The 25,702-nt window shown below is 40.3% G+C and overlaps 2 protein-coding genes across 2 annotated transcripts; both read right to left on the minus strand.

Annotated features, from left to right (window-relative positions):
* Nucleotides 1-10,695: 10,695 nt before the first annotated feature.
* Nucleotides 10,696-14,443, minus strand: LOC311043091 (H-2 class II histocompatibility antigen, E-S beta chain-like; the record flags this gene model as incomplete). Its single annotated transcript, XM_084054262.1, has 6 exons — nucleotides 14,332-14,443; nucleotides 13,936-14,208; nucleotides 12,844-13,060; nucleotides 11,925-11,992; nucleotides 11,505-11,618; nucleotides 10,696-10,721 (listed from the first exon to the last, which is right to left on the minus strand). The coding sequence occupies exons 1-6, from the start codon at nucleotides 14,390-14,392 to the stop codon at nucleotides 10,696-10,698; spliced, it is 759 nt and encodes a 252-aa protein (XP_083910388.1). The 5' UTR covers nucleotides 14,393-14,443.
* Nucleotides 14,444-17,172: 2,729 nt separating this feature from the next.
* On the minus strand, nucleotides 17,173-21,059 carry LOC311043075 (H-2 class II histocompatibility antigen, A-U alpha chain-like). Its single transcript, XM_084054226.1, has 4 exons — nucleotides 20,929-21,059; nucleotides 20,177-20,425; nucleotides 18,949-19,230; nucleotides 17,173-17,367 (listed from the first exon to the last, which is right to left on the minus strand). The coding sequence occupies exons 1-4, from the start codon at nucleotides 20,993-20,995 to the stop codon at nucleotides 17,240-17,242; spliced, it is 726 nt and encodes a 241-aa protein (XP_083910352.1). The 5' UTR covers nucleotides 20,996-21,059; the 3' UTR covers nucleotides 17,173-17,239.
* Nucleotides 21,060-25,702: the final 4,643 nt, after the last annotated feature.

Here is a 25,702-nt window from a genome sequence, read left to right on the forward strand (position 1 = left end):
GACAGGTCCTGACAGATAGTCAACTTGTCATCATGAAGCCTTTGTTTGAACAGCTTTTAGCGTGTCTAGGAACCGATATGCAGAAATGAAATGAAATGAGACAGAGCTGTGATGCCAAATACGCTTAAATATTTATGCTCTATATATTTATGCTCAATAAATATATTTATTCAATCCAAGAGTTGTCTGACTGAAACCCACTGTATACTGGCAGGTGGCAGTCCTGAGACAGGCATTAAATGTGTCATGGTCCAACTATATTCCATGTTTGGGATTTCAATAATTGGGTCTTATCAGTACAGACAGTGCTTCCATCTTACATTGCAGGAGCAAAGGGGCCATACACTAGAGGACAGGAAGAAATTAAGTTCTACCAGCTAGACTAGTTTTTTATTTGTCAACTTTAATAGTTGTGGTTTCCATTAAGGTGAACAGGTAGTTTATGTTGATGGACTGGAATGATGAGAGATTAATGAAGGGGGTGGCAGGATTGAAAGGAATGCAGTGTCACAATAGTTTGATGCAAAGGTGGCTAACTTTGCTCAGATGTGAGGAGGAGGACTGATGGCGAGGCTGTGGATCAAGGGTTTCCATGGATTATGATTGTGGAGTGTTCTAATAATAATAATAATAATAATAATGAAGAATTGCATTTTTATATCGCTTTTCCAAGTGCTCAAAGCGCTTTAGAATGGTTCATTCATTCATACACATAATCTCTATAGTCATGTGATCAACACGGATCTGTTTGATTTTTCATATTCCATCCTGATTGGCTAACATTGACCTAAAGATTGATCTAAAGTTTGCAGGAGTGGCATGTTTTTGACAAAATGCCGTAAATCATGAACGCAGTGTCCGGTCCAGTGTGCGGTGAAACTTTGCGCGCACATTGCACTACGTTGAGGAACAAATGCCACCCTTTTAGCATTGCCCTATTATAGCGCCACCAGGAGGCCATTTTTTGCAACACTTTTCTTTTTGATAGTACTCCTACATATTTTTTTCAAACATCACGCAAATCGCTACACAGTATCTCTATAGTCATTAAACGAAACAGGGTCTTTCAGATTTTTCATATTCCATCCTGATTGGCTAAAATGGCTTCCACAGTTTGCAGGAGTGCTCTGTTGTACCTACCAAAAAGTGACCCTTTCAAATGGCCCGGATTTACAGAGGACTATGTCTAAAAAGAATGTAATGCAAATTCTCTCTACCACACACACACACACACACACACACACACACACACACACACACACATCCAATAACAGTCACAACACAACCGACATGATAGCGTAGATCAGCCTTCAATTCCAGAGCCACAAACCAACAGTCACTGAACATTTCACAACGAATGTTTCACAACAGAGCTACTGTACATTTGAACCACATCAACACACGACACGAACAAACACGAACAGCATAAACAACAAAAACATCATACAACACAAACTGCAACAGCATCCAGCAAAGGAAAAGGAAAAATTAGGTGTCACAATTATTACATAATCACCTGATCGCAAGTATTTGAGATAATCGCAATACTTTTTCGGATAATCAACATAATCATTTTCATGTTGAAAAATGTTCATATGTTTTCAAACATTTTCAAAAATAGTGGAAATAGCAGACTGCTATTTCCACTATTAATGTTTTTTTTTTGTTATTGAATTATGCAAGTTATTTGTCACATCTGACCCCTGGACCTTTTATTACGAAGACAGACACATTTGTATTAATAATGTTACAATGTTCAGTGTACAACGCAATAATTCATTAATTCGGCCCAGTTAATCGCAATTATTTGAGCGACAATTAATTATCAAGTAAAATGACATAATCGTGACAGCCCTAAAGAGGTTCCTACTTTGAGTCGTCTTCATCAGCCGTCTTCAGGGGAAACCCCCGAGAAGGACGAGGTCTTCGGCCATTCGATCGTGCGGACCAAGTCTTCGGAGGAATCCCCCATGCAGACAAACCCATGGATAGAGAGAGATCTCCAGATCTCGATCTCTAGGGCAGGGCATCCTCGGATGAGCCTTCCAACGGGCGTCTCCCATCATCTCCATACATTTGGTTAGCTTCACCAGTACTTTACATCTCTCAGGTTAGCTTCACCAGTACTTTATTAGAGGTGAATGGTCTGGGAGGGTGTTACACTGTAGGTGAGAACCTCAGTCTTCTGGGCATTTACGTATGTGTGTGGGGGTGTATGGGTGGGTGGGTGTGTGTGTGTGTGTGTGAGTGTGAGTGTGTGTGTGTGTGTGTGTGTGTGTGTGTGTGTGTGTGTGTGTGTGTGTGTTCATAAAATAAAATAAAAAGACTACATTAGGGAGTCATCTAGGCCTCCTAGTTGTAGTAGTGAAGCCCAGTTCTTGCTCCCCTCTTCCACTGATGGCCTGTCTTCATAGTCCACGCTTATAATGAAGATGAGGGGGAGGGGGGGTGTCCCCTGCAACACCTCTGCCAGCCTTGAGTATCAGAAAGAAAGAAAGAAAAAAAGAAAGAAAGAAAGAAAGATAGATTGAAGTAACCGAGAGCCACATACGTATACTGCATCCTGTCACAACATACACAGCCTAGTATATGTATACTGTATCCTGTCATAACATACAGCCTAGTATGCGTAGAGCTTGTAGATCGGCTATTTTCACAACGTTTGCCTCTGTCTTACGTAATATTTGACTATTTGGCCAATTTAGTATTAAAAGTCATTAAATTGTAAACTTTATAAATGTGCAAATACCCTGTATACACTTATAGGGCATAGCAGTGGCGTCCATTTTGAGGTGTCACAGATAGAAAACCCATTCATTTTTCCCATGGAGATTTAAGAAAATATTTTTTATGAATTATTAAACCTGGAACCAAGCCATCCAGGATCCTGATGAATGTGTAAAGTGATTTACTAGGCCCAGTGGTGCAAAAAGCACTCAAAATCTTTACTTGAGTAAAAGTACCAATACAGCAATTTTTAAATACTCTATTACAAGTACAAGTCTGGTTTCAAACTTTACTTCAGTAAAAGTACAAAAGTATTGGCATCAAAATATACTTAAAGTACCAAAAGTAAAAGTACTAAATATGAACAAAGCGTTACGATGTGACGCGTTGTGAGTTTGTAGATCGGCTATTTTCAAATAGCCTAACTATATAGGCTATAGGGCTGAAGTGGTATGTTTTGTAATAATAATCCAAATCTACAAAGTAACTTGTAACCAAAGTTTTCAAATAATTTTAGTGGAGTAAAACATTTGTCTCTGGGATGTAGTGGAGTAAAAGTAAAAGTATTGAAAATGTAAAATACTCCAGTAAAGTAAAAGCTCCTCAAAATTGTACAGTACTTGAGTACATGTACTTAGTTACTTTACACCACTGACTAGGCCTGCATAGCTTGTCTTAGCATCACAATCAAACACAGCTCAACAATACAACATATTCACTTCACATCACATCAGACAACACAACAATGCTTCATCCTGACTAGTTGTTGCTTTACCATGTAAAATAAAAGTGACATTAAACTCACACATTCCATCAATTCCTTTAATGCTAAGCCGCTAATTAGCTTAGCTAAGCCACCTGCAGAAACTCACCTCAGTTGTCAGATGGAGAAAATGCACTTCTTTTTCCACAGTCTTGTTGTCACAAGCGTGTTTTATCAGCTTTCACCACTCTGGTATTGACAACTCTACACAACGTTCATGAGTTGTTTATTTTGATATTTTACTTACAAACATATTGCAGAGCTTGTAACAAGCTGTGTGTGTGTGTGTGTGTGTGTGTGTGTGTGTGTGTGTGCGTGCGTGTGCGTGCGTGCGTGTGTGTGTGTGTGGGGGGGGGGGGGGGCTGTGGCAATTGGAGGACTTATAAAGCCCCTCCCTCCCTCCCTCCTAGGGAGTGTGGAGCAACACTTTACTGGAGTATTTACAAATTTCAATACTTTTACTTCTACTCCACTACATCTCAGAGGAAAATATTGTACTTTTACTCCACTACATTTATTTGAAAACTTTAGTTACTAGTTACTTTGCACTTTTGCAGATATAAATTATTACGTTATAATGAATTGCATTTTTATAGCGCTTTTCCAAGTGCTCAAAGCGCTTTACAATGGTTCATTCATTCATACAGGTGGGGGACATTGGGAGGTGGAGCGGCGAACAGTCGACGCCTGCGTCCCCACTTTCCCCACATTCACACACCAATGGTGGCAAGCGAGCGCCGACCGAATCATTGGAGGCAATGTAGGGTTCAGTGTCTTGCCCAGGGACACTTCGACATGTGGTCAGGAGGAGCCGGGATTTGAACTGCCGACCCACGGATCATTGGACGACCTGCTCTACCTCCTGAGCCACAGCCGCCCTTATAAAACATACATTAACCACTTTAGCCCTATTTTATACATAGGCTATTTGAAAATAGCCGATCAACAAGCTCACAACGTGTCGCATCGCGACGCGTTGTGAGCTTGTAGATCTGCTGTTTTCAAACATTTTAGTACTTTTACTTTTGGTACTTTAAGTACCTTTTGATACCAATACTTTTGTACTTTTACTCAAGTACTCAGACCTGCCAGCACTCTCCCCTCAGACAGTGCTCCATATTATTTTTTCTTATAGACGGGTTTCATGTTAGTAAACATGAGAGGAATATGACCGCGCAGAGGAGGGGGAAGCCTATGGGTGCGTTTGGAAATTACGCACCGGAGCACACTCGCCTATTAGTTTGTATTGGCCAGTGCGCTCACTGCCGCTCAGGGCTGTATTTTCGAACGCGCCTTTCACCCGGGCATGCGCAGATTGCGCATTCTGCTCTGTGATGACGTCGCGCGGAAATCCGTCTATAGGCTCGGCTTTCCATCCACACACACGCACTACACCATGTTCCACACATCCATAGTATACGCATTCATACACCACTGATTTACTGACTCCACACCTCACAGTATCCTTATCTCATCTGTTCAGTTATGCCATCCATTTATCGTAGTTGATTATGTTTGGTTAATTATTTAATCAACATTTTTATTGATTTTACACCTGATGTTCCTTTATTGTCTCCGCCAGGCCGAAAGGGAGAGAGTATGTTTTCCACCCCGTCCGTCCGTCCGTGTGTGTGTGTGTGTGTGTGTCCGTCCGTCTGTGACCAGCTAATCTCCGGCACCGTTGTCTTGATCGCAGCGAAACTGTGCACACACATTCCCTGGATGCCAATTCAGAACCTTTGCCCAAAATTTTTCTCATGGGCCTTTTATAGCGCCACCAGGAGTCCGATTTGTGCAAAACATATTTTTTGACAGTACTCCTACAGATTTTGTCCAAAAGTCACGCAAATCGGTACACAGTATCTCTATAGTCATTAAACGAAACGGGTCTTTCAGATTTCTCATATTCCATCCTGATTGGCTAAAAATGTCTTCCAAAGTTTGCAGGAGTGCTCCGTTTTGAACAAAATGCCTCAAATCATGAACACAGCATGCAATTTCCGTGAAATTTTGCACACTCATTCCCATTAGGCCAAGGAAGAACTACCATTTGAACATTTTCAAATCAGCCTCATGGTGGCGCTATAACAGGCCGATTCGTGTATTTACCTATAACTGCACCGATCTGTGTACAACTTTGTATGCGCACTCCCTAGAGGTCAAGGAAAAACCTCTGCCTTGCATTTTTCACATCTGCCTTCTATAGCGCCACCAGGAGGCCGACTTATGTAAAACACATTATTTTATACTTTTCATTCCAATTTTATCCAAATTTCACGCAAATCGGTACACATGATCTCTATAGTCATGTGATCATGACGGATGTGTTTGATTTTTCATATTCTATACTGATTGGCTAAGATTGACATCTAAAGTTTGCATTATTGGCTTGTTTTCAACAAAATTCCGCAAATCATGAACGCACCGTCCAATTGCGCTCACACTTTGCACACACATTCACACTATGTTGAGGAACAAATGCCACCCTTTTAACATTGGCCTGTTATAGCGCCACCAATAGGTCTAATTTAGCGAAATACATGTTTTTTAACAAAATGCCTCAAATCATGAATGCAGTCAGTGTCCGATTGTCGTGCAATGCCTAAGAACAAATGGCACCCTTTTCACGTTGGCCTATTACAGCGCCACCAGGAGGCCACAATAGCTTACCCGACCTGGCGGAGACCTGTGCTCCGAGGAGCACTTTTTCTAGTTTGTCATGGATTTGAGCCAGCCATGACACTGGGGACACCCTGCCCCCCCTGGATTCAAGTTGATGAAGCTGGTGCCGCATTCTTAAAGAAGATGTCAGAAAGTGGACCCAATTATGTCTGTTTCTCCTGTGAACTAATGCTCTACAGAGAAACAGTGGTAAAGTTAAAACCTGCAAAGTACACAGCAACAATAGATACTGTAAGTCTCCTGGACAAAGACCCAACTGCAATCAAGCAAAACAACACTTGGATCTGTCACACATGTCATCGCTCCATTAAAATGGGGAAACTCCCTCCACAGGCTTGGGCTAACAACTTATTACTGGATGCCATACCCCGAGAACTGCAGGATTTGCACCCGTTAGAGGAAAGGTTGGTAAGTCAACGTATTGCCTTCATGAAACTTGTTGGCTTGCCAAGAGGCAGACAAAAGGCAATCCACGGTAATGCAGTTAATGTAGCCTGGGACCAGACGAATCTGCGAGTGCAAAAAAAAATTGCACTCTGCGATTTGGGTCTGGCACCGCTCCATAGAGAATCCATTTCCTGTTCCAGAAGACGTGGGGCACCAATCAGGGCCCAGTATTCGAATATGGGCGACTGTAATTGGTAGTTGGTTGTAGGTCTAACCAATTGCGTTGAGGGACATTGTTTTGATCCCGCCCCTTGGGAAACAAAACGTCCTCATGGAAGCACCAGACTCATATCCACGCAGTGATATAGTCTAGCTACGCCAGGCTACAGTCAATGTGCCATCTGACGTACACACTATCATCAAAGTTCCAATCTTGGAATAAATTCCAATATTTGCTGGCGGAGACATGTGCTCCGAGGAGCACATTTTCTAGTTAAAATATGTTTTTACATTATAATGAAAAAGTATCTAGGTGATATTTTTCCTTAAAAAATATGTCCGGACATGTTTGTCCATGTACGGACATGTTGATGACCCCTGTTTCTAATTAATCCAAGACAACAAAATATTTCTCCTCGCAGCATGAGTTAAAAGATTAAACAAACGTCTATGGAACGTGTTAACAACCTAATTATCAGGAAGTCCCATAATCAGACACATAGGGGTCATTTTACTTTTACTACTCACATTCATTGTCTACTAATCTGTATTGGGTTTAATTGTGTTCTATTGTCTATTGTAAATTAGTTAAAAAAATAAAGGTGATGATGATGACCACCGTGCGCGCACACACACACACACACACACACACACACACACACACACACACACACACACACACACACACACACACACACACACACACACACACACACACACACACACACACACACACACACAGTAAGTGGGGGCGGGACTGAAGCATGACAGACAGAAGCATGTTTCTCTCATCAGTTCAGTTCAACCAGCAGCTGGCTTATGGAAAGCATTCTTAACCAGATCACAGTCATTCGCTGAAACTGCGGTAAAATTATTAAATTATAAATAATTATACACATACATACACATACACATACACATACACATACACATACACATACACATGCACATGCATATACAGTATACATATACATATACATACAGTATACTTTGGTCGATTATTTCTCTCCTTCAATAATACCAATTGGTATATTACTTTATATTATTTTAATCGTTGATTACTCACCTTTACAACGAGGTACAGCTTGTAAGGATTGTGCAATCGTGGGAGGTGCCAGTCTCAGGTGTGTGACTGACACATATCACACACCTGAGACTGGCAGCACAGTCGCTGCTGACTCTGCCATCAAACTTAACCCTCAAAACCAGAGGGGATCGCTCTTTTGCGGTGGCAGCCCCACAGCTGTGGAACAATCTCCCCCTCCACATCAGATCTGCTCAGTCCATCCAGATGTTTTAAGACCTTACTTAAAACTCACCTCTTCTCTCTGGCCTTTAACCACATCCAATCATACATGTTCCTGTTTTAACTCACATCTAATCGTTTCCCTACCCTCTAGCTGTATAGGCCTACATAGGTGTAATTATACAACATTAGCCTGGTTCCAGACAAATCTGCCATTGCAAAAAAAGAATTGCCCTCGGCAGATTAGGTCTGGCCCCTCTCAATAGAGATTTTATTTCTCTCCCTCCAAAGTTGTGAGGGACCAATCAGAGCCCAGTATGCAAATGTGGGGCGGGTTTATCACCAGAGGCATTTTTTGAATTTGCCCCTCAGAAATGCAGGTTCCACACAGAGATTCCAGACTAATATCTACACAGTGAAGAAGACATTGAGAATATTGTGTTGCCGCAGGTATTGTACTGCATTCAAACTGAGACATGATAATGATAAGAGAGAGAGAGAGAGAGAGAGAGAGAGCGAGAGAGAGAGAGAGAGAGAGAGAGAGAGAGAGAGAGAGAGAGAGAGAGAGAGAGCTCTATGGGAAACACACAAGTGAATGAAATCATGATGATATAACTATATTCCATGTTTGGGATTTCAATAATTGGGTATTATCTGGACAGTGCTTCCATCTTACATTGCAGGAGCAAAAGGGCCATATATTGAGGACAGGAAGAAATTAAGTTCTACCAGCTAGACTTGTTTTTTGTTTGTCAACTTTAATAGTTGTGGTTTCCATTAAGGTGAACAGGTAGTCTATGTTGATGGACTTTTTGCAATTTTCGCGATCTTTTTTTACAGTGGGCGGGGGCATTCTGTCCGTTGGCTAAATATGTATTTTTTTACACAATAACCTGGCGTTTTCTTTATTATTAATTACAGTAGCTCTTCTAGCCCCCAACAACTCACATCTGGCCATCAAAGACCATGGGACCTTTTTTATTGTGTAAAAGACATATTTAGCCACCGGACAGAATGCCCCCGCCCACTGTAAAAAATATCGCGAAAATTGCTAAAACTATAGAAAGCAGTAAATAAAAAATAAAAAGTTTTACTTTTATTTACTTTAATTACAAGCTAAAATATAAACCATGGTTGTAAAAAAAACAAAGTTGTCCTCTAAACAAATTGTCATTTTCAGGGAATCTTGTATTTTTGTCCGTACATGATGCAATCATGTACGGGTACCACTTGCAATACCCCAAATCTCCTGCAACATATTAATGAGCATGTCATCCTGACACTTTATGAGCCACCAAAATTATTCAAACGTATGTTTTTACATTATAATGAAAAAGTATCTAGGCGATATTTTTCCTTAAAAAAGATGTCCGTGACAAGTCTTGTCATGTACATGTTTGTCCATGTACAGACATGTTGATAGATGACCAAGCTTATAGATGGCTTATTTTTTGCAAAACTTTCTATAATGTTAGCATATAATGACATGCCCAGAATAGGGACCCCATGGTTCGTATGGTTAACCACTTTCAACCTCGTGACCAGTGGTGGAAAAAGTGCTCAATTTCTTTACTTAAAAAAGTAAGTAAAAGTATCAATAATGCAATGTAGAAATACTCTGTTACAAGTAAAAGTCAGAAATTCAAAATTGACTTGAGTAAAAGTACAAAAGTATTGGTATCAAAATGTACTTAATGTACCAAAAGTAAAAGTACTACAATATTTGAAAAGCTTACAGTGAGCTTAATTTAATTGTGAGCTTAATTATTTATATCTGCAAAGTAACTAGTAACTAAAGTTTTCAAATAATTGTAGTGGACTCAAAGTACAATATTTGCCTCTGAAATGTAGTGGACTGAAAACTGGAAAAAATGGTTAAAGTGGTTAAATCATTATTGTACTGCTGTTACATGTATTTCATTTCGTGGACAGACATGAATTTCCTCCTCTCTCCACCAGGGGGCAGCAATGACTGTCTGCAGCTGTAAAAACACAAACGTTCAGTTAGAACAACACATCTTTTTTCTGTGAAAAGACAACAAATCATTAAGAATTAGACCTTTTAATTTGAAGAACCCCATAACCCTGAGAGTGAACACATTAAACCAAATGGACTCTTAGCAATCCATTTGGTTCTAAGTACACTCTCAGAGTTACAGACCTGCAATGGTCCATTTGTACACTCTCAGAGTTACAGACCTGTAAGGGTCCATTTGGTTCCATTTGTACACTCTCAGAGTTACAGACCTGCGAGGGTCCCCTCAAGGAACCCTGAGGGTCCCTGGACCCCACTTTGAGAACCACGTACTGAATTACACTGTATTAACTGTGTTAACTGTGTGGACATTTTAACCAGTTAAAGTTCAAGTTGATTGGATGAATTCAAATTCATACCAATGTGAACCAGATAAATGTACAGTAGTAGTCTGACTGTTACAACTGTCATGCTGACAACTTTATCTGACTATCTTAATCTGAATCACAGGAAACAGAACTATAGGCAAACTGTTTTACATGTATTTGGCCATGTACGATAATCTGGTTTAATTCCATTTTATCAGTTTTATGAATTCTAAATGCTGTGAATAAAAGTTTTATAAACATGTGTTTGTGTCTAAGAGGAAGGGGAAGTCAACGTGGATGTGTGGGAGGAGTCTAAAGATTCTCACCTTTAGTTTGACGGCACCAGAATACGTCCTAATAGAAGAAGAGAGATGGTTAAAACATGGTTAACCCTTTTAGACCGAGAACGCATCTGTGTCATTTTAAGATTTATTTGGCTATTAAAAAATAGCAGATTGTAGATCTGGTATTTTTTTTAAATCGTGAAAATGTGTGCACATCTCTGAATATAATATATTTTTTTAATTATTTTTTTTAAACTCTGTTACAACTTCTGGGGGGGGGCTGGTGTCCCCTGGAACAAAATATTTTGAGATGCGGCCAAATACATTTTGGGGGTCCTTGACATGAAAAAGTTTGAGAACCACTGATTATAGCAACATACGTTTTTTCAAAAAAGGATTAGGATTTAGACATTTGTAGAATCCCCAGAAGCAAAGGTTTGGGTAAAGAATAAATTGCTTTAAAAATATAAATGTTCAGAGATTTGCACACATTTTCAAGATTTAAAAAAAATGCCAGATCTACAAGCTCATAGCACGGCACTCGGTGCTACGCTATGAGCTTGTAGATCTGCTATTTTTTAATAGCCCAAAAAGGTGTACTACAGCTGTAGTTTGTTGGTAGATTAAATTAACATTATAATCAGGTTTACAGCTCTGATCCAGAGTTAGTTCAGAGTATTGCTGAACATTTAGTACCAGTCAGTTAGTTACATCATCAGGAAAAAAAAATCTGCCCGCCGGGTCGAGCTCGGGCAGCAATATGGAGCTCTAGATCAGACCTTGTTTCTTCCTCTGATAGTAGCTGAATTAACTAAATATGTTAATTAAACATGTTAATTAAACATGTTATTACCTTGTTTCTTCCACTGGTAGTAGATGAATCCAGACAGGAACAAGACCAGACCCAGAACCAGACCAGATGCTCCGATGGCGATCCTGTTCTTCTCTGACTCTGGCATGGAGTCATCTGACAATACAACAACCAAACACTATTATAATATATTCAAATATAATATATTCAAATATAATCAAATCAAATATAATCAAATATAATATAATATAATATAATATAATATAATATAATATAACATAATATAACATAATATAATACAATGTAATATGTTACGTTTATGTTATGTTATATTATAATAAGTAAAACAGTCCAGTGAACAGGTACATTAAAACAGAGTGCAGTAATCACAGATTACAGAAGATTACAGTGAAGTACAGTAGATTACAGTGGCTTAAAGAAAAGTACAGTAGAGTAACTGACCCCAGTCCACTATTTTAGGCTCAGTCAGGCTGGGGAGTTCCACCATGCATGAGATCTTCTCTCCTGATCTGTACACACACACACACACACACACACACACACACACACACACACACACACACACACACACACACACACACACACACACACACACACACACACACACACACACACACACACAGGTTTACTTTCTATTTCTATTATGCTTTCATGTTATTTTGTACAATATTAAATATTGTGAATTATATACAAAATCATTATTAAATGATATTGTCTGCATAATCTGCATTACTTTATTGAACAATGCAAAGTGTTTGCACACAATCACCTAGTGTTTTTGAAATAATAATCTAATATGTTTTGAATGAAATTAAAAAAAATATCATCTCTACTGTGTAGAGATTGTCTTGACAACTATCTCTTCTACTCTGATTATTATGCTGATATTCAGCATTTTTTCTAAAGAATCACTATAAATAAAAATAATGAACTTTGTAGAGTTTTAATGAATGACTGTATACTATACAGTGTTTCCTGTTAAGGAGATGGGTGTTTAACTTATTTTCTTCTCTCACTTTGTACTGAATTCAAATGTCCTTTGAGGGTTCGAGGCCTATAGGCTCTTTATTTAGACTTTATTTCAATTGCATTGCACAAAACATGACCTAGTTAATTAAGACATGTGCAATTTTAAAAAAATAACATGAAATGCTTTTTTGAGTGTAGTTGTTTTTTATGTATGACGTACTTTCTTGTGAAAATAGCCGATCTACAATCTCACAACTTTTCAGATAGCAACACACAGTTGTGTACGTGTACTGACCTGGGTGTGTACTCCAGGAAGGAGTGGTGTACTGGTCGTACCAGCTCATCAGTAGAGGTGTGTATTTCTATGTATTGGTGTCTATTAGGTGTGTACCTGGGAGTGTACGCCAGGAAGGAGTGGTACTGGTAGTACCAGTCTCCATGTCCCAGCTCATCAGAGGAGGACACATCAGAGGTGATTGGCTGTCTGTCTCTCAGCCATGTGACCAGGATCAGTTTAGGATAGAAGCCATAGATGCTGCACTTGAGCATGACTGTATGTCTGCTGCCACCAGGGGGGGTCACTGAGCTCAGTCTCACATAGGGCTCCACTGGAATGACTAGAACATTATTATTATTATTACTATTATTACCCATTATTATTATTATTATTATTATTATTATTATTATTATTATTATTACTATTATTATTATGTCAATATTTGGTGCCAGAGAATATTGAAATATTTTACCAATTTTTATTTCAATGATGTAGCTCTTACACAATTCTACGTTTTATCATTATTGCTATTATTATTATCCTCATCATCATCATCATCATCATCATCATAATAATAACAATAATAATCATTATTATTATTTGTAATATTTGGTGCCAGAGAATATTGAAATATTTTACAAATTTGTATTTGAATGCTGTAGCTCTTACATAATTCTGCGCTTTGTTACAGCGTAGAGAGCAACAACATATTTTTAAACATAATAATTTAAATATAATTAAAATGAACCAAACTGAACAGTTTAAAAAAAGATACAGTATATGAATTAGTCTACAATTGTTACACAGATCGGTTTTACATACTCAGTTCAGTTACGCACACACACTCGCACGCACGCACGCACGCACGCACGCACGCACGCACGCACGCACGCACGCACGCACACGCACACGCACACGCACACGCACGCACACACACACACACACACACACACACACACACACACACACACACACACACACACACACACACACACAACCAAATCATGAAATTGCAGATCTACAAGCTGGCATCTCAAAATGTTGTGAGCTTGTAGATCGTCTAAGTAAGTTATGGGGATGTGAAATTTGTCAGTAGCACCATTAGCATATCAGTGTTAACACCATTAATCAGGGAATTTACGATTGTTTCATGTTATTGTTTATGATGAGGTGATGAGGTGTAGTGCTGTTCTGAGATCAGCTCACCTCTCTTATCCAGAACATTGGAGTACTCTATCTCAACGTTGTGTTTGCAGACTGTCTCTCGTTGTGCTCTCAACCTAGTCAGGAATCCAGGTAGTTTATTCCAGTACTCTGCATTCTTCACACCACGCTCAGTGTAACCAACCCACTCCCCCACCCTGCTGTCAAACCTGGCAAATACGTGTTTATTGAAATACAATGATCTAATGAACTGTATATCCTGTAGCTCAGTGGAGTTAAACACACACTCATTAACCCAATAGTATGGATATCCATCTGGAAATAGAAAAGTTAAAACATCATGAATATTCATTTGTATTATAATGTCATGAAAGTGTGAATTGTTACTGACTGTTAATTGTAGTTTAATTGTTAATAAAGCAAGTCATTAAAGTTTACCTGCTGCATGGAAACAGATGAAACACAGTGAAACACAGATCCAGCGTTTAGTTGAAGTCATGTTGATGAATTGAGATGTTTCAGAGTTTAGTTAAAGTGTTGATTAGTTGAGCTTCTGATGTGGAACTGAACACTGACAGACTTCTCAAACAGTCTCTGCTCTACAACAACCAATGAAAAAAACACTCTTCCCTCTCATCACTCAAGGGCGCCGATACCGTGGGTGCCTCGGGGCTGAAGCACCCACCTGAAATGAGGAGCACCCACTGGGTGCTGGTCCCAAAAAAAATAAAAAAAATAAAATATTTTTTATTTTTTCAAAATCAGTAGTGGTGGGTGCCCGGATTTACAGTACCATAACCATTACAGTAGCTACTAGCTGTCTAACTCGGAGATCCACTCATTGGTGGGGGGGGCGCCGTGCGAGTATGAGGGGGGGGGGGGTGCACGCGCTCATACTCGCAGTCAACGCGCAGCCGCTCGTACTTGCAGCGCGCTCCCATTTGTTTACGTTTTGCCGGCTCTAGACAGTCTTCACCTAGCAGGTAAATTAACACAAAGTTCACAAACTAAGAGAGAGAGGCTTGCCTTTACTGCACTAATAGCAAGATGAAGCCACCAGCACCTTCAGCAAAGAAGAGATTCACCCAGCAGAAACTAAATTTCTTCAAACCCGCCGAGCACAGTCAGATCCGCCGCGGCGAGCAGCAGCGGTAGCCGTGCCCGTAACCCGGCCAACAGTGAGGAGTAGGAGGAGGAGGAAGCGGAGGATTATAGGATAGCACAGCCAGCTCCGCTGCTGGTGGTGGTCGTGGTCGGTAAAGTCATGAGTGAGTCTGAGTTGACATTCATTGTTGTATAATCATACCAGTACCACACTGTACTATTGGCAAACTGTTAATAAAGTACCCAAAGAAAAAGAATGCCTTTTCTTTCGGCCGCGGGTGGGGGGGCGGGGGAGTTTAAACATACTCAGTTCAGAGTAAATTTTGTGTACTGAATAAACCGAATTAACCGAAATAAAGTTACAAAACCCCCCCAAAAAAGTTAATTATCCGACCCAAACCCGCAAAATTTTTCGCGCGCGCGCGTGCATGTGTGGCAGGTTGGGCACCCGCAGGTGTTTATAAATATCGGCGCCCTTGTCATCACTTATTACCAGGCAGACATTAAACCTTGGACTATGACATGGCCCAAAAATATCACATATAATACTGTCACGTGGGTCAAACTTAGGACCATATACCAGGAAGATATTGTTGGGCAGTGGCGCTGCGCTGTCAGTTAAATAGGGGACAAGGCATTGTGCACAATAGGCTCTATGCACAGCAGCCATATTTTCCACGATTTCTACGACCCCATAACTCTGAGAGTGTACAAATGGAACCAAATGGCTTACGGGTCCATTTGGTTCCATTTGTACACTCTCAGAGTTACACACCCATAAGGGGCCATTGAGCCAACCTGCACAATATCAGCACCCTGACTCTGTTTGACCAGAATGGAACAGAGCCTTAATTTGTATCATTGGTAGCACCTGTGAATGTCTTCACAATATGGCACACTGGTTTCAAGTGTGATACTGGTTGCAAATGAAACCCATTATGTCAGGTCTCGCTAGGGCGCGCAGCACTAGCCAACACACAAGAGGGGGTTGGGGTGCGCTGAAACCAGCGCAGCCCGAAACAACAGGTTGAGAATTGATTGCATGAAGCAATTACCTGTGCATCCAGTCTCATTGTTGGTAAACAAATAATTGGTCTATTGGGCCCTGAACCCGTAACGCTGAATTCACACCAACAGTGTGATATAGCTAAAACTTACAATTTAGCAAACACTTAAGGACCAGGTATATACTGTACATGAACAGGAAAACTAAATACACGCAGGTGAACACTATCTTATGTTATCTCACAATCACAACATGGGGATGCAGTACGTTTTATTGAAGTCATAGAATATTTTATTAAGTTCTACTGAAACAATAAAACAAAAATAATTGTATCTACAAATAACTGATAATAAACAGATATAGTTTACCTTTATAACTCTCACCCAATCACCCAATAAAAACCTAGTTAATATCAATGAAAAATCAAATCAACAATATTATTCTACCTGAATTAGTTATGATAAAGTTATAAAGATCTATCTCTGTATGCGTTCAGACATGCAGGTGACACAAGTCACAGAGGAAGACGCAGAAAACAGAACCAGATGGAACCTGATGATCCGCTGTGGCGACCCCAATGGGATTTAGCCGGAAAAAAAAGATAACATGTTCAGACAATGCGAAACACTGAAGATGTAAATTAAATACAGAACAAGCATTGATAGCATTCGAAGCCGGTCGCACAAGACTAAATGGCAGTGGTGGAAAGTACATTTACTTAAGTACTGTACTTAAGTACAATTTTTAGGTATTTGTACTGTACTTGAGTATATCCAATTTCCAATACTTTTACTTCTACTCCACTACATCTTGGATCCAAATATTGTATTTTTTACTCCACTATATTTATTTGAAAACTTTTGTTAGTTACTTGGTAGGTTTTGATTATTATTACAAAACATACATTAACCACTTCAGCCCTGTATACATTCCGGCCATTTGAAAATAGCCGATCTACAAGCTCACAATGCGTTCTGCATAATGAGTAATTTTACTTTTGGTACTTTAAGTAAATTTTGATGCCAATACTTTTGTACTTTTAGTAAGTACATTTTGAATTCTGGACTTTTACTTGTAACAGAGTATTTCTTTATTGCAGTATTGACACTTTTACTTAAGTAAACAAATGTAGTACTTTTTCCACCACTGCTAAATGGTTTGATGAAGGCATCATTATTTACTATAAGAGCATCTCTGTTTGAATTATTTGTTAAATTCATATCTCATAACGTTGTTTCAGTTGCATTTATTTCCTTTGATGAGGAAGAAGGTTCCCATAGCAACCCCCAGCAGACCCAGGGTCAGCCCCATACCACAGAACACAGCAGGACCCACACTGGACTGGATCTGGATCTGATCCACATCTGGAGAGGAACACACACGCACGCACGCACGCACGCACGCACGCACACACGCACACACACACACACACACACACACACACACACACACACACACACACACACACACACATGCAGAGTATATTATTAATCATCAAGACCTTTTTTTTATCAGGATATTGTTTATTTATGGACAGTTGTGTTTCCATAAAAATGGAGCACACATTTGAATCAGATTTTCAGAAAAACAGGAGTTGGTTCATCGAGACAAGCCGTAGGGGGCATTATTTTTCCAGTCAGGTGAGGCGGCCAGGGGCGGGAGATTATGTTTTCATCCCTGTCCAACGATGTCTGTTTGTTTGTTTGTTTGTCGTCTCCACCAGGCCAGACAGCCGAAGGCCGGAGAATATGTTTTCAAAATTCACACAACTTTATACACCATATCTCTGTGATCAACATCATCCAGATTTTTCATATTCTACTCTGATTGGCTGATTGGCCACCATTCGCTTTCCAAAATTAGCTGGAGGGGCCCGTTTTGCTGAGAAATGCCACAATGATCAACAATCTACCCCAAATTTGAATCACACATGGTGGGGAATCTAAATAACACACAGCCAAAAGTGATTTCATTCCACTCATAGGGGCGTGTGACAAATGCTACAAAGGTTACTGATGATCCCACCACCAAATTAGGCACAAATGGTCTTGTGATTCATGTGACAATGACCACAATGGGAAACGCGGCTTTTTGTAGCATTGTTCGCGTAATTTAGTTTGCAACTTGTTCGTAAAGTATTCAATCAATCAATCAATCAATCAATCAAACAAACAAACCACCAATGTGCACCAAATAATTTAATGTTAACAGCCGATTGAAACGCAGTCAATCTCAAGCGCTTTTTTTTTATCCCACGATTTTGTAACCCCATTTTTTTTACACCCAATTGTCTATGTAATCCTGGGCACTACCTTCCCTCTGCCAACCTAGGGAGGCCAGGGCCGAGCTCATGCCTCCTTCAATGCATGAGAGCCAATTGACCTTCTTATCACCTGACAGGGGAGAGTTTCCCTGGTTAGACGTAGCGCGTGGAAGGAACACGTTATTCCTTTCCCCTCCATCAGGCGCCCCGGCTGGCCAGTATAGTGACCAGGATTACTGCATGTTTTTGTGAGGGTATCTACCCTAGGAGACACGGGGAGAACATGCAAACTCCACACAGAGAGGCCCTTTTGCCAATCCCACCTAGGGTATGGGCACTGATGACGCGTAGGAGAGAACAGGCCCCCAGCGCCCACAAAGTCCCCTGTGGGAATCGACCCAGGACCTTCTAGCTGTGAGGCGACAGCGCTACCGACTGCGCCACCGTGCCCCTCTTTCAAGCGCTTTTTAGCGAGGTGAAACGCAAACAAAAGCCACGAGAAGATGCAAGTTGAAACGTCATCTGTGTGAAGCATGTTTATGGTCATTATCTGCAGGGACGGACGTATAAACTCAGCGAAAACGTTCTCTGTCTGTTGCAATACACGCTGCTCTCATGTCTCAATTTAGTTTTTCTGTTACTGACTACTCTGTTGGGGTGGGGGAGGTGACAGTGTTCTTACCCCACACTCTGGTCTCAGGTTCAGTCAGTGACAGGTGGTTCACTGTACAACTGTAGATGTCTCCCTGCTCTGGTGTGAACTTCAGCCTGGAGAACTGGTAGAAGGTTCCATCTTCGTTGGGGTAAGGTACGGTGACAGTGATGTTACTGGTCACGTTGTAGTTGTTTCTGGTCCATGTGATGTGAACTGGAGCAGGATAGAAACCAGTCACATGACAGACGAGAGAGTTGTCCACTCCCAGTTCAACATCATCTCTGGGGTAGATGGAGCTGCGAGGTTCATCTGAAGACACATAAAATACACAAAGATACAGAGACATTACTGTAGATCATCCAGAAGACCCAGGGTCAGCACCACATCATAGTGTCGTTTTAAAGGTTTTTAAATAGGATAGGATATGATAAATACAAATACACATGGGTGTGTGCCATCCACATACTCACAAAATAACAAATATTAAATAAACTATATACAAACATTCACAAACACACACAAAGCCGCTCGCAAGCAGACTCACACACACACACACACACACACACACACACACACACACACACACACACACACACACACACACACACACACACACACACACACACACACACACTCATGATCCAAGGAATCCAGGGGTAAAATGTTTTGATTGTATACAACCTGTGTTTCAAGAGTTATAAGCCAAAACATGAAGTGGCCTTTTATAGCGCCACCATGAGGCCGATTTGACATATTTGAGTGGTCTTCCTTGGCCTACTGAGAGTGTGTGTGCAAAATGTGATGCCAATCAGTCCAGTAATGTTCCCCTTTGAGAGACAGAACTCATACTTTACATTATGATGAAGTCATCAAACCTCATCATCTCCTGCGCGCGCACACACACACACACACACACACACACACACACACACACACACACACACACACACACACACACACACACACACACACTCATACTCATACTCATACTCACTCGCTCGCTCGCTCACTCACTCACTCACTCACTCACTCACTCACTCACTCACTCACTCACTCACTCACTCACTCACTCACTCACTCACTCACTCACTCACTCTCTCTCTACTGCCTGTGCATGCATGTGACAATAAGGCACTTTTGAACACTAGCTCCAATCAGAACCTCTCCCTCCGCTGTACAGCTCCGAGATGAGGTTCCGCTGGGAGGGTAGTTAGTCATTATTGTTGTGTTACTAGTTTTGTTAATATTTCTGTACCTTGTTCCAGTGGAGGGTTCTTCAAGGCAAAGCGATGTGCCTTCAGGTTGAATTGGCAGGTCAGCTGCTCAGAAAAAGCCTTTTGATAAGCTCCTTCTCCGTAGGTGATTGGATCCATGAACTTAGGCTGAGGCTCCACCTCCTTCCCTTTGATGAAATCTGCGTACCACAACACTTCACCATCCATTCCATACATGTCCTCTCCATCTGTGTCTGAACAGCCAATGATACTAATATCCTTATGCATGACTGGAAAGAAAACAGAGTTAACACTAAATTAAACTACACAAGTGACACTGACACATCAGGAGTTTGTGATCATGTTGTGAATATGAAGTGAAAGGTTGAATGTTAGAAGCAGCTTCTTGTGGAACAGAGGTGAAACATTTTATTCACACAGGTTTTATCTTTAAAATGTAAATTTATTGTGAAACCGATACATTAAGGCAGGAGAAGTCAGACCACCACACACACACACACACACACACACACACACACACACACACACACACACACACACACACACACACACACACACACACACACACACACACACACACACACACACACAGACACAGACACAGACACGCGCGCGCGCATGTGTGAGTGCATGCGTTTGTGTGTGTGTAAATCAGTATGTAACGTAATGGTCAAAATATAACTATATATATTGTATATTTTACAAAACAGTGTAGTATAAACATACTTTCTATAACACCAGTAGAAATATGAAAATATGTATTTGTACTTACAGCCTGGGTAAGCTTTGACACCAAGTACAGAGGAGAGGATGAGGAGGGTCGCTGTGATCTTCATCATCACAGATAAAATCGGACTAAATCTAGCTAAACTGAATGAATCAGAACAAACAGATCAGAATAACCAGATCCATAACAAACAGGTGTTGACTTCAAGAGAAGCTGGAGTCTGAAAGAGAAGTAATGAAGGCTTGTTCTGTAGTTTAGTTTAATCAGCCAATCAGATGATGTTGCATCATCTGTGTACAGAAAGACAGCAATCTAGACTGTTCAGGGGAAACAGTTACAGAACGAAAGAAAGGAGAAATAAACAAACAAACAAAGAACAGTGTTTATAAAAGTAAGATGTTCTATTCTGCAAGCTCATAACGAGTCGCTTAAATTTTTTGCTTAAACTTTTTTTTTAATCTTTGGAAATCCATAAAAATGGGTCCGAGACCCAAACATGGGTACTGACCCAAGTGCTGTTTGGGAAATAGTGTTCTATATAACGGGCCCTAATTTTGGCACTGTTAAACCCGCACCCGCTGACCACTAGCTGTGAATTTTGGCCCATTATCCGTGAATTAGGGATAAGGGAGCTGGCACTGTCCTAAACGCTATTTTGCGCCCGCTATATACCCACTATTCATTATGCCGACTCCACTATTTGTGCCTAGAGGTGTGGCCGTGGCCGTGTTGTTGCATTATCCCCAAAATTGCTATTTTGACTACACACGTTTGGGAAAGTGTATAGCGGCATCTAAAACCGCCCGCAATGCCAACTTCGTTTGGTAGAGCACACCTGCAATGGATGTCTGGAGATGGCCAGGGCGCACAGCGCGGCACCTCTCTCTATAGGCTAATTGTCAACAAATCTCTGTGATTCTAATTTTCCTATAATCAGCAGAAGGGAGAGTGTCAATTCCTTATTATGTCAATTGTGTTTATATAATATGATAGTCTATTCAAAGAAGACAATTTGTGCGTCGCCTAATGCAATGCTCTCCAAATTACACACGTCAGTTGTATTCATCGATTACGCAGGAAATAATAAAAAATATAAAATGATCTCTAATCAGTAACATGTAGGTGATACGTACGTCTATCAAATGTGGTTTTATTGAAAGGCAATCAAAGGCTAGAGCTTAGAAACCAAACGTCGGGTGTATGTTACCATGTAAAATCCTCACAGTGCGCTGCTGCAACAGGAGCTGTTGCCAGAAATTGCGAGAGAAATAAGCAACCAGGTCTATGAAAAAGATGGGCAGTGACTCTGCTGTCCTGACATCAGTGGGGAGTTCATTCCACCACTGTGGGGCCAGAACAAAAAAAAAATCATTTCAACTATGCATGCACATCCTGGTACTCCAACATCCCAAAGATCCTCAAGAAACATCTCCAGACCTCGCAAAACAAATTAGTTAGACTGATCCAAGCTACATCCTACAACACATCTTCTACCGGCCCATTTCAACAGCCTTAAGTGGCTCAAAGTTGAGAAAAGAGTAATTCAAATAAGAATGTGTATGGTTCACAGAATCATAAATAATGCTGCGCCTAAATACCTACATGAATATTTTCCCAAGGTCAGCGCAGTACATAGGTACTCAACCAGAGGAAGCTCCACCAACTTTGTGCCTCACCTATTCAACAGCTGTATGGGCCAAAGTTCATTCCTGTACAATGCAGCAGATGCATGGAACGAACCCACAAGCATTAAGACCACTAGCTCTATGGCTAGTTTTAAGTCCTCCCTTAAGAGATGGCTCATTACCAGCTCGACCTGAAGTTACATTTTATTAGGGTTCTTAGGGTTCTTTTCACAATGGATTTATAGGACCTTGTGACCCTATGAAACTTTCTGAAACCACCTGCACTGCATGCACTGATGTGCTTGCTTGTAGAACCACTACATTATACAAAGCCTGCACAAACACCTATAAAAACATAGAAATGACTGAGGAACCAGAACTAAATACTTTGACACCGATACACCAATACAAGATGTAACAAAGAGGTGAGCAGAGCGGGAAGCCAGAAACACGGCTAGTGTGAGAGGAGAAGTGTGGCCTTCCCTAAAATTGCATTTTAGGGAAGAAAAAAGAAAGTGATACCAATCTAAAAGTACTCAGTGCTGTACAGCCTTCCTAGAAATGTACACGAGTAAAAGTAAAATATTTATTATTTATATCATTTATCTTAAATATTATTTTTTAATGTTTATTTTATTTGAAAGTGAAATATCCCTTTAATTGATATTTAGTGGGAACATTTAATTGCATTTGGGGTTTCACGCGATAGCGTGATAGATACCTGTAGGTATGTGTGCGCTTGACCAGGGTAATTTTTCAACTAAGTTGACAGCTCTTCAGTTACCTAAAACATGAGATATTGCTTTATCAACATAATTTGACCTATTTAGGTACCTATGTTTTATGCTTCTTTTCCTCCCATTTTCCCCTCCAATGACTGACTGAGAGTATTGACAAACTTGACACCAGTTCACACGTGGGTGAAACCAAGTGCAAAGCATTCCTTAAAAGGGGATCCAGTTTATTCAGCATTTCTACTACTGCATATTGGGTGACAGATTGCCATTTTCTCAGTAGTGTGTGTGTGTGTGTGTGTGTGTGTGTGTGTGTGTGTGTGTGTGTGTGTGTGTGTGTGTGTGTGTGTGTGTGTGTGTGTGTGTGTGTGTGTGTGTGTGTGTGTGCGTGCGACCCAACCCTAATGTGTGGTTTCGCCTATGGAGGAGAAATATCTTATTTATAACAAATTAAAAATGGCGCTCTTCTGGCAATAACGTTTACAAAGCCTTTATTCAATGGCTATTTAATTGAAATAAATTAAAAACTGTGCATGGTGACAAGGATACATACAACCAAGAACTAAATACTTTGACACCTATACACCAATACAAGATGTAACAAAGAGGTGAGCAGAGCGGGAAGCCAGAAACACGGCTAGTGTGAGAGCAGAAGTGTGGCCTTCCCTAAAATTGCATTTTAGGGAAGAAAAAAGAAAGTGATACCAATCTAAAAGTACTCAGTGCTGTACAGCCTTCCTAGAAATGTACTCGAGTAAAAGTAAAATATTTATTATTTATATCATTTATCTTAAATATTATTTTTAATGTTTATTTTATTTGCATGCACATTCCCATTAGGCTGAGGAAGAAATGCCACTTGAACTTTTTCAAATCAGTCTCATGGTGACGCTATAACAGGCCAATTCGTGTTTTTACCTATAACTGCACCGATCTGTGTAAAACTTTGTATGCGCACTCCCTAGAGGTCAAGGAACAACCTTTGCACTGCATCTTTCACATCTGAGGCCAATTTCACAATTGTAGGGTCCTCTCTCTGCCTATGGAAGGATAGAATGATCATTTCATCTCAGCAGAGGTTTTCAACAAAAAACAGATTTTGAGGTGTAAACGTAAATGTTTGAGTGTACTGTATTCTCCTTTTGCTGTCTAAAGATAAGATGTCAGCTAATTTAAACTTAGATGAATTGTATCTCTATGTTATTGGTCACAAAGTCTCGTTGTCTTAACTGTGTTTTTGGAGAACCCAAATTATAGAAATGCTCTTCCTTGATATAACATCTTCAAGGTGCCGGCGGACATCATTTAGTATGTAAAAGTATATTCCTTGCCACCCCAGGTCACATTTACATAGCATGTGCAGCATTTCTCAAACGAAGAACAAGTGATCAAGCACAGAGAAAATGTCTTACTGACACTTATTGTCTCCGCCAGGCCGTTAGGCATAGCGAGAGAGTTTGCACCCTGTCCGTCCATCCGTCTGTCCGTCCGTCTGTGGACAGCTAATCTCTGACACCATTGGCTTGATCGCAGCGAAACTGTGCACATACACTCCCTGGATGCCAATTCAGAACCTCTGCCCCAAATTTTTCACATGGGCCTGTTATAGCACCACCAGGAGGTCGCTTTTTGCTAAACAATTTTTTTACAGTACTCCTATATATTTTGTCCAAACGTCACCCGAATCGGCACACAGTATCTCTATAGTCATTAAATGAAACTGGTATTTCAGATTTTTCATATTCCATCCTGATTGGCTAAAAATGGCTTCCAAAGTTTGCATGATTGGTCTGTTTTGAACAAAATGCCTCAAATCGTTAACACAGCATGCCATTTCTGTGAAGTTTTGCATGCACATTCTCACTGGGCAGAGGAAGAAATACCACTTGAAAATGTTCAAATCAGCCTCATGGTGGCGCTACAACAGGCCGATTCGTGGTTTTACCTAAAACTGCACCGATTTGTGTAAAACTTTGTATGTGCACTCCCTAGAGCAGTGTTTGTCAACCTTTTTGGTGCCAAGGTACACCTGGCTTAGCCAAAATATCCCAGGGTACACCTAGATATATGGTGCGTATATATATATATATATATATATATATATATATATATATATATATATATATATATATATAATATTTACTCTCATGTACACAAGATGTAATAAAGAAACCTTGAACATTACAAAATGTCTTTGGCCTACAAATATATAAACTTGGGGTAGTGCAATGAATGGAGAAGATGAAAAAAAAGGAAAGAGACAGTGCCTCAGTTTCACCGATTTATTTTTGGAAACATACTTGGAAACAACTTGTTTTGCTTTGATGTCATAATAAAGAAACCTTGAACTAAAAAACAGCACACACATGTTCAATTTGGCCTACAAATATATAAACTTGTCATTGCAATGAACAGAGGAGTTGGATTCACCTTCCCAAGAAAAATACTTTAAAAACTCAA

Source organism: Gymnoscopelus microlampas, assembly GCF_963454915.1.
Source record: "Gymnoscopelus microlampas genome assembly, chromosome: 4".
Classification (NCBI taxonomy): Eukaryota; Metazoa; Chordata; class Actinopteri; order Myctophiformes; family Myctophidae; genus Gymnoscopelus; species Gymnoscopelus microlampas.

What these genes read in the sequence shown, in the direction of transcription:
- LOC311043075 (XM_084054226.1), bottom strand. Translation starts at nt 20,995, where the DNA reads ATGATGAAGATCACAGCGACCCTCCTCATCCTCTCCTCTGTACTTGGT. An exon ending in TGTCAAAGCTTACCCAGGCT is followed by an intron (nt 20,426 to 20,928) that starts GTAAGTACAAAT and finishes TTTTCTTTCCAG; the next exon opens with TCATGCATAAGGATATTAGT. An exon ending in GAACCCTCCACTGGAACAAG is followed by an intron (nt 19,231 to 20,176) that starts GTACAGAAATAT and finishes ATGTGTCTTCAG; the next exon opens with ATGAACCTCGCAGCTCCATC.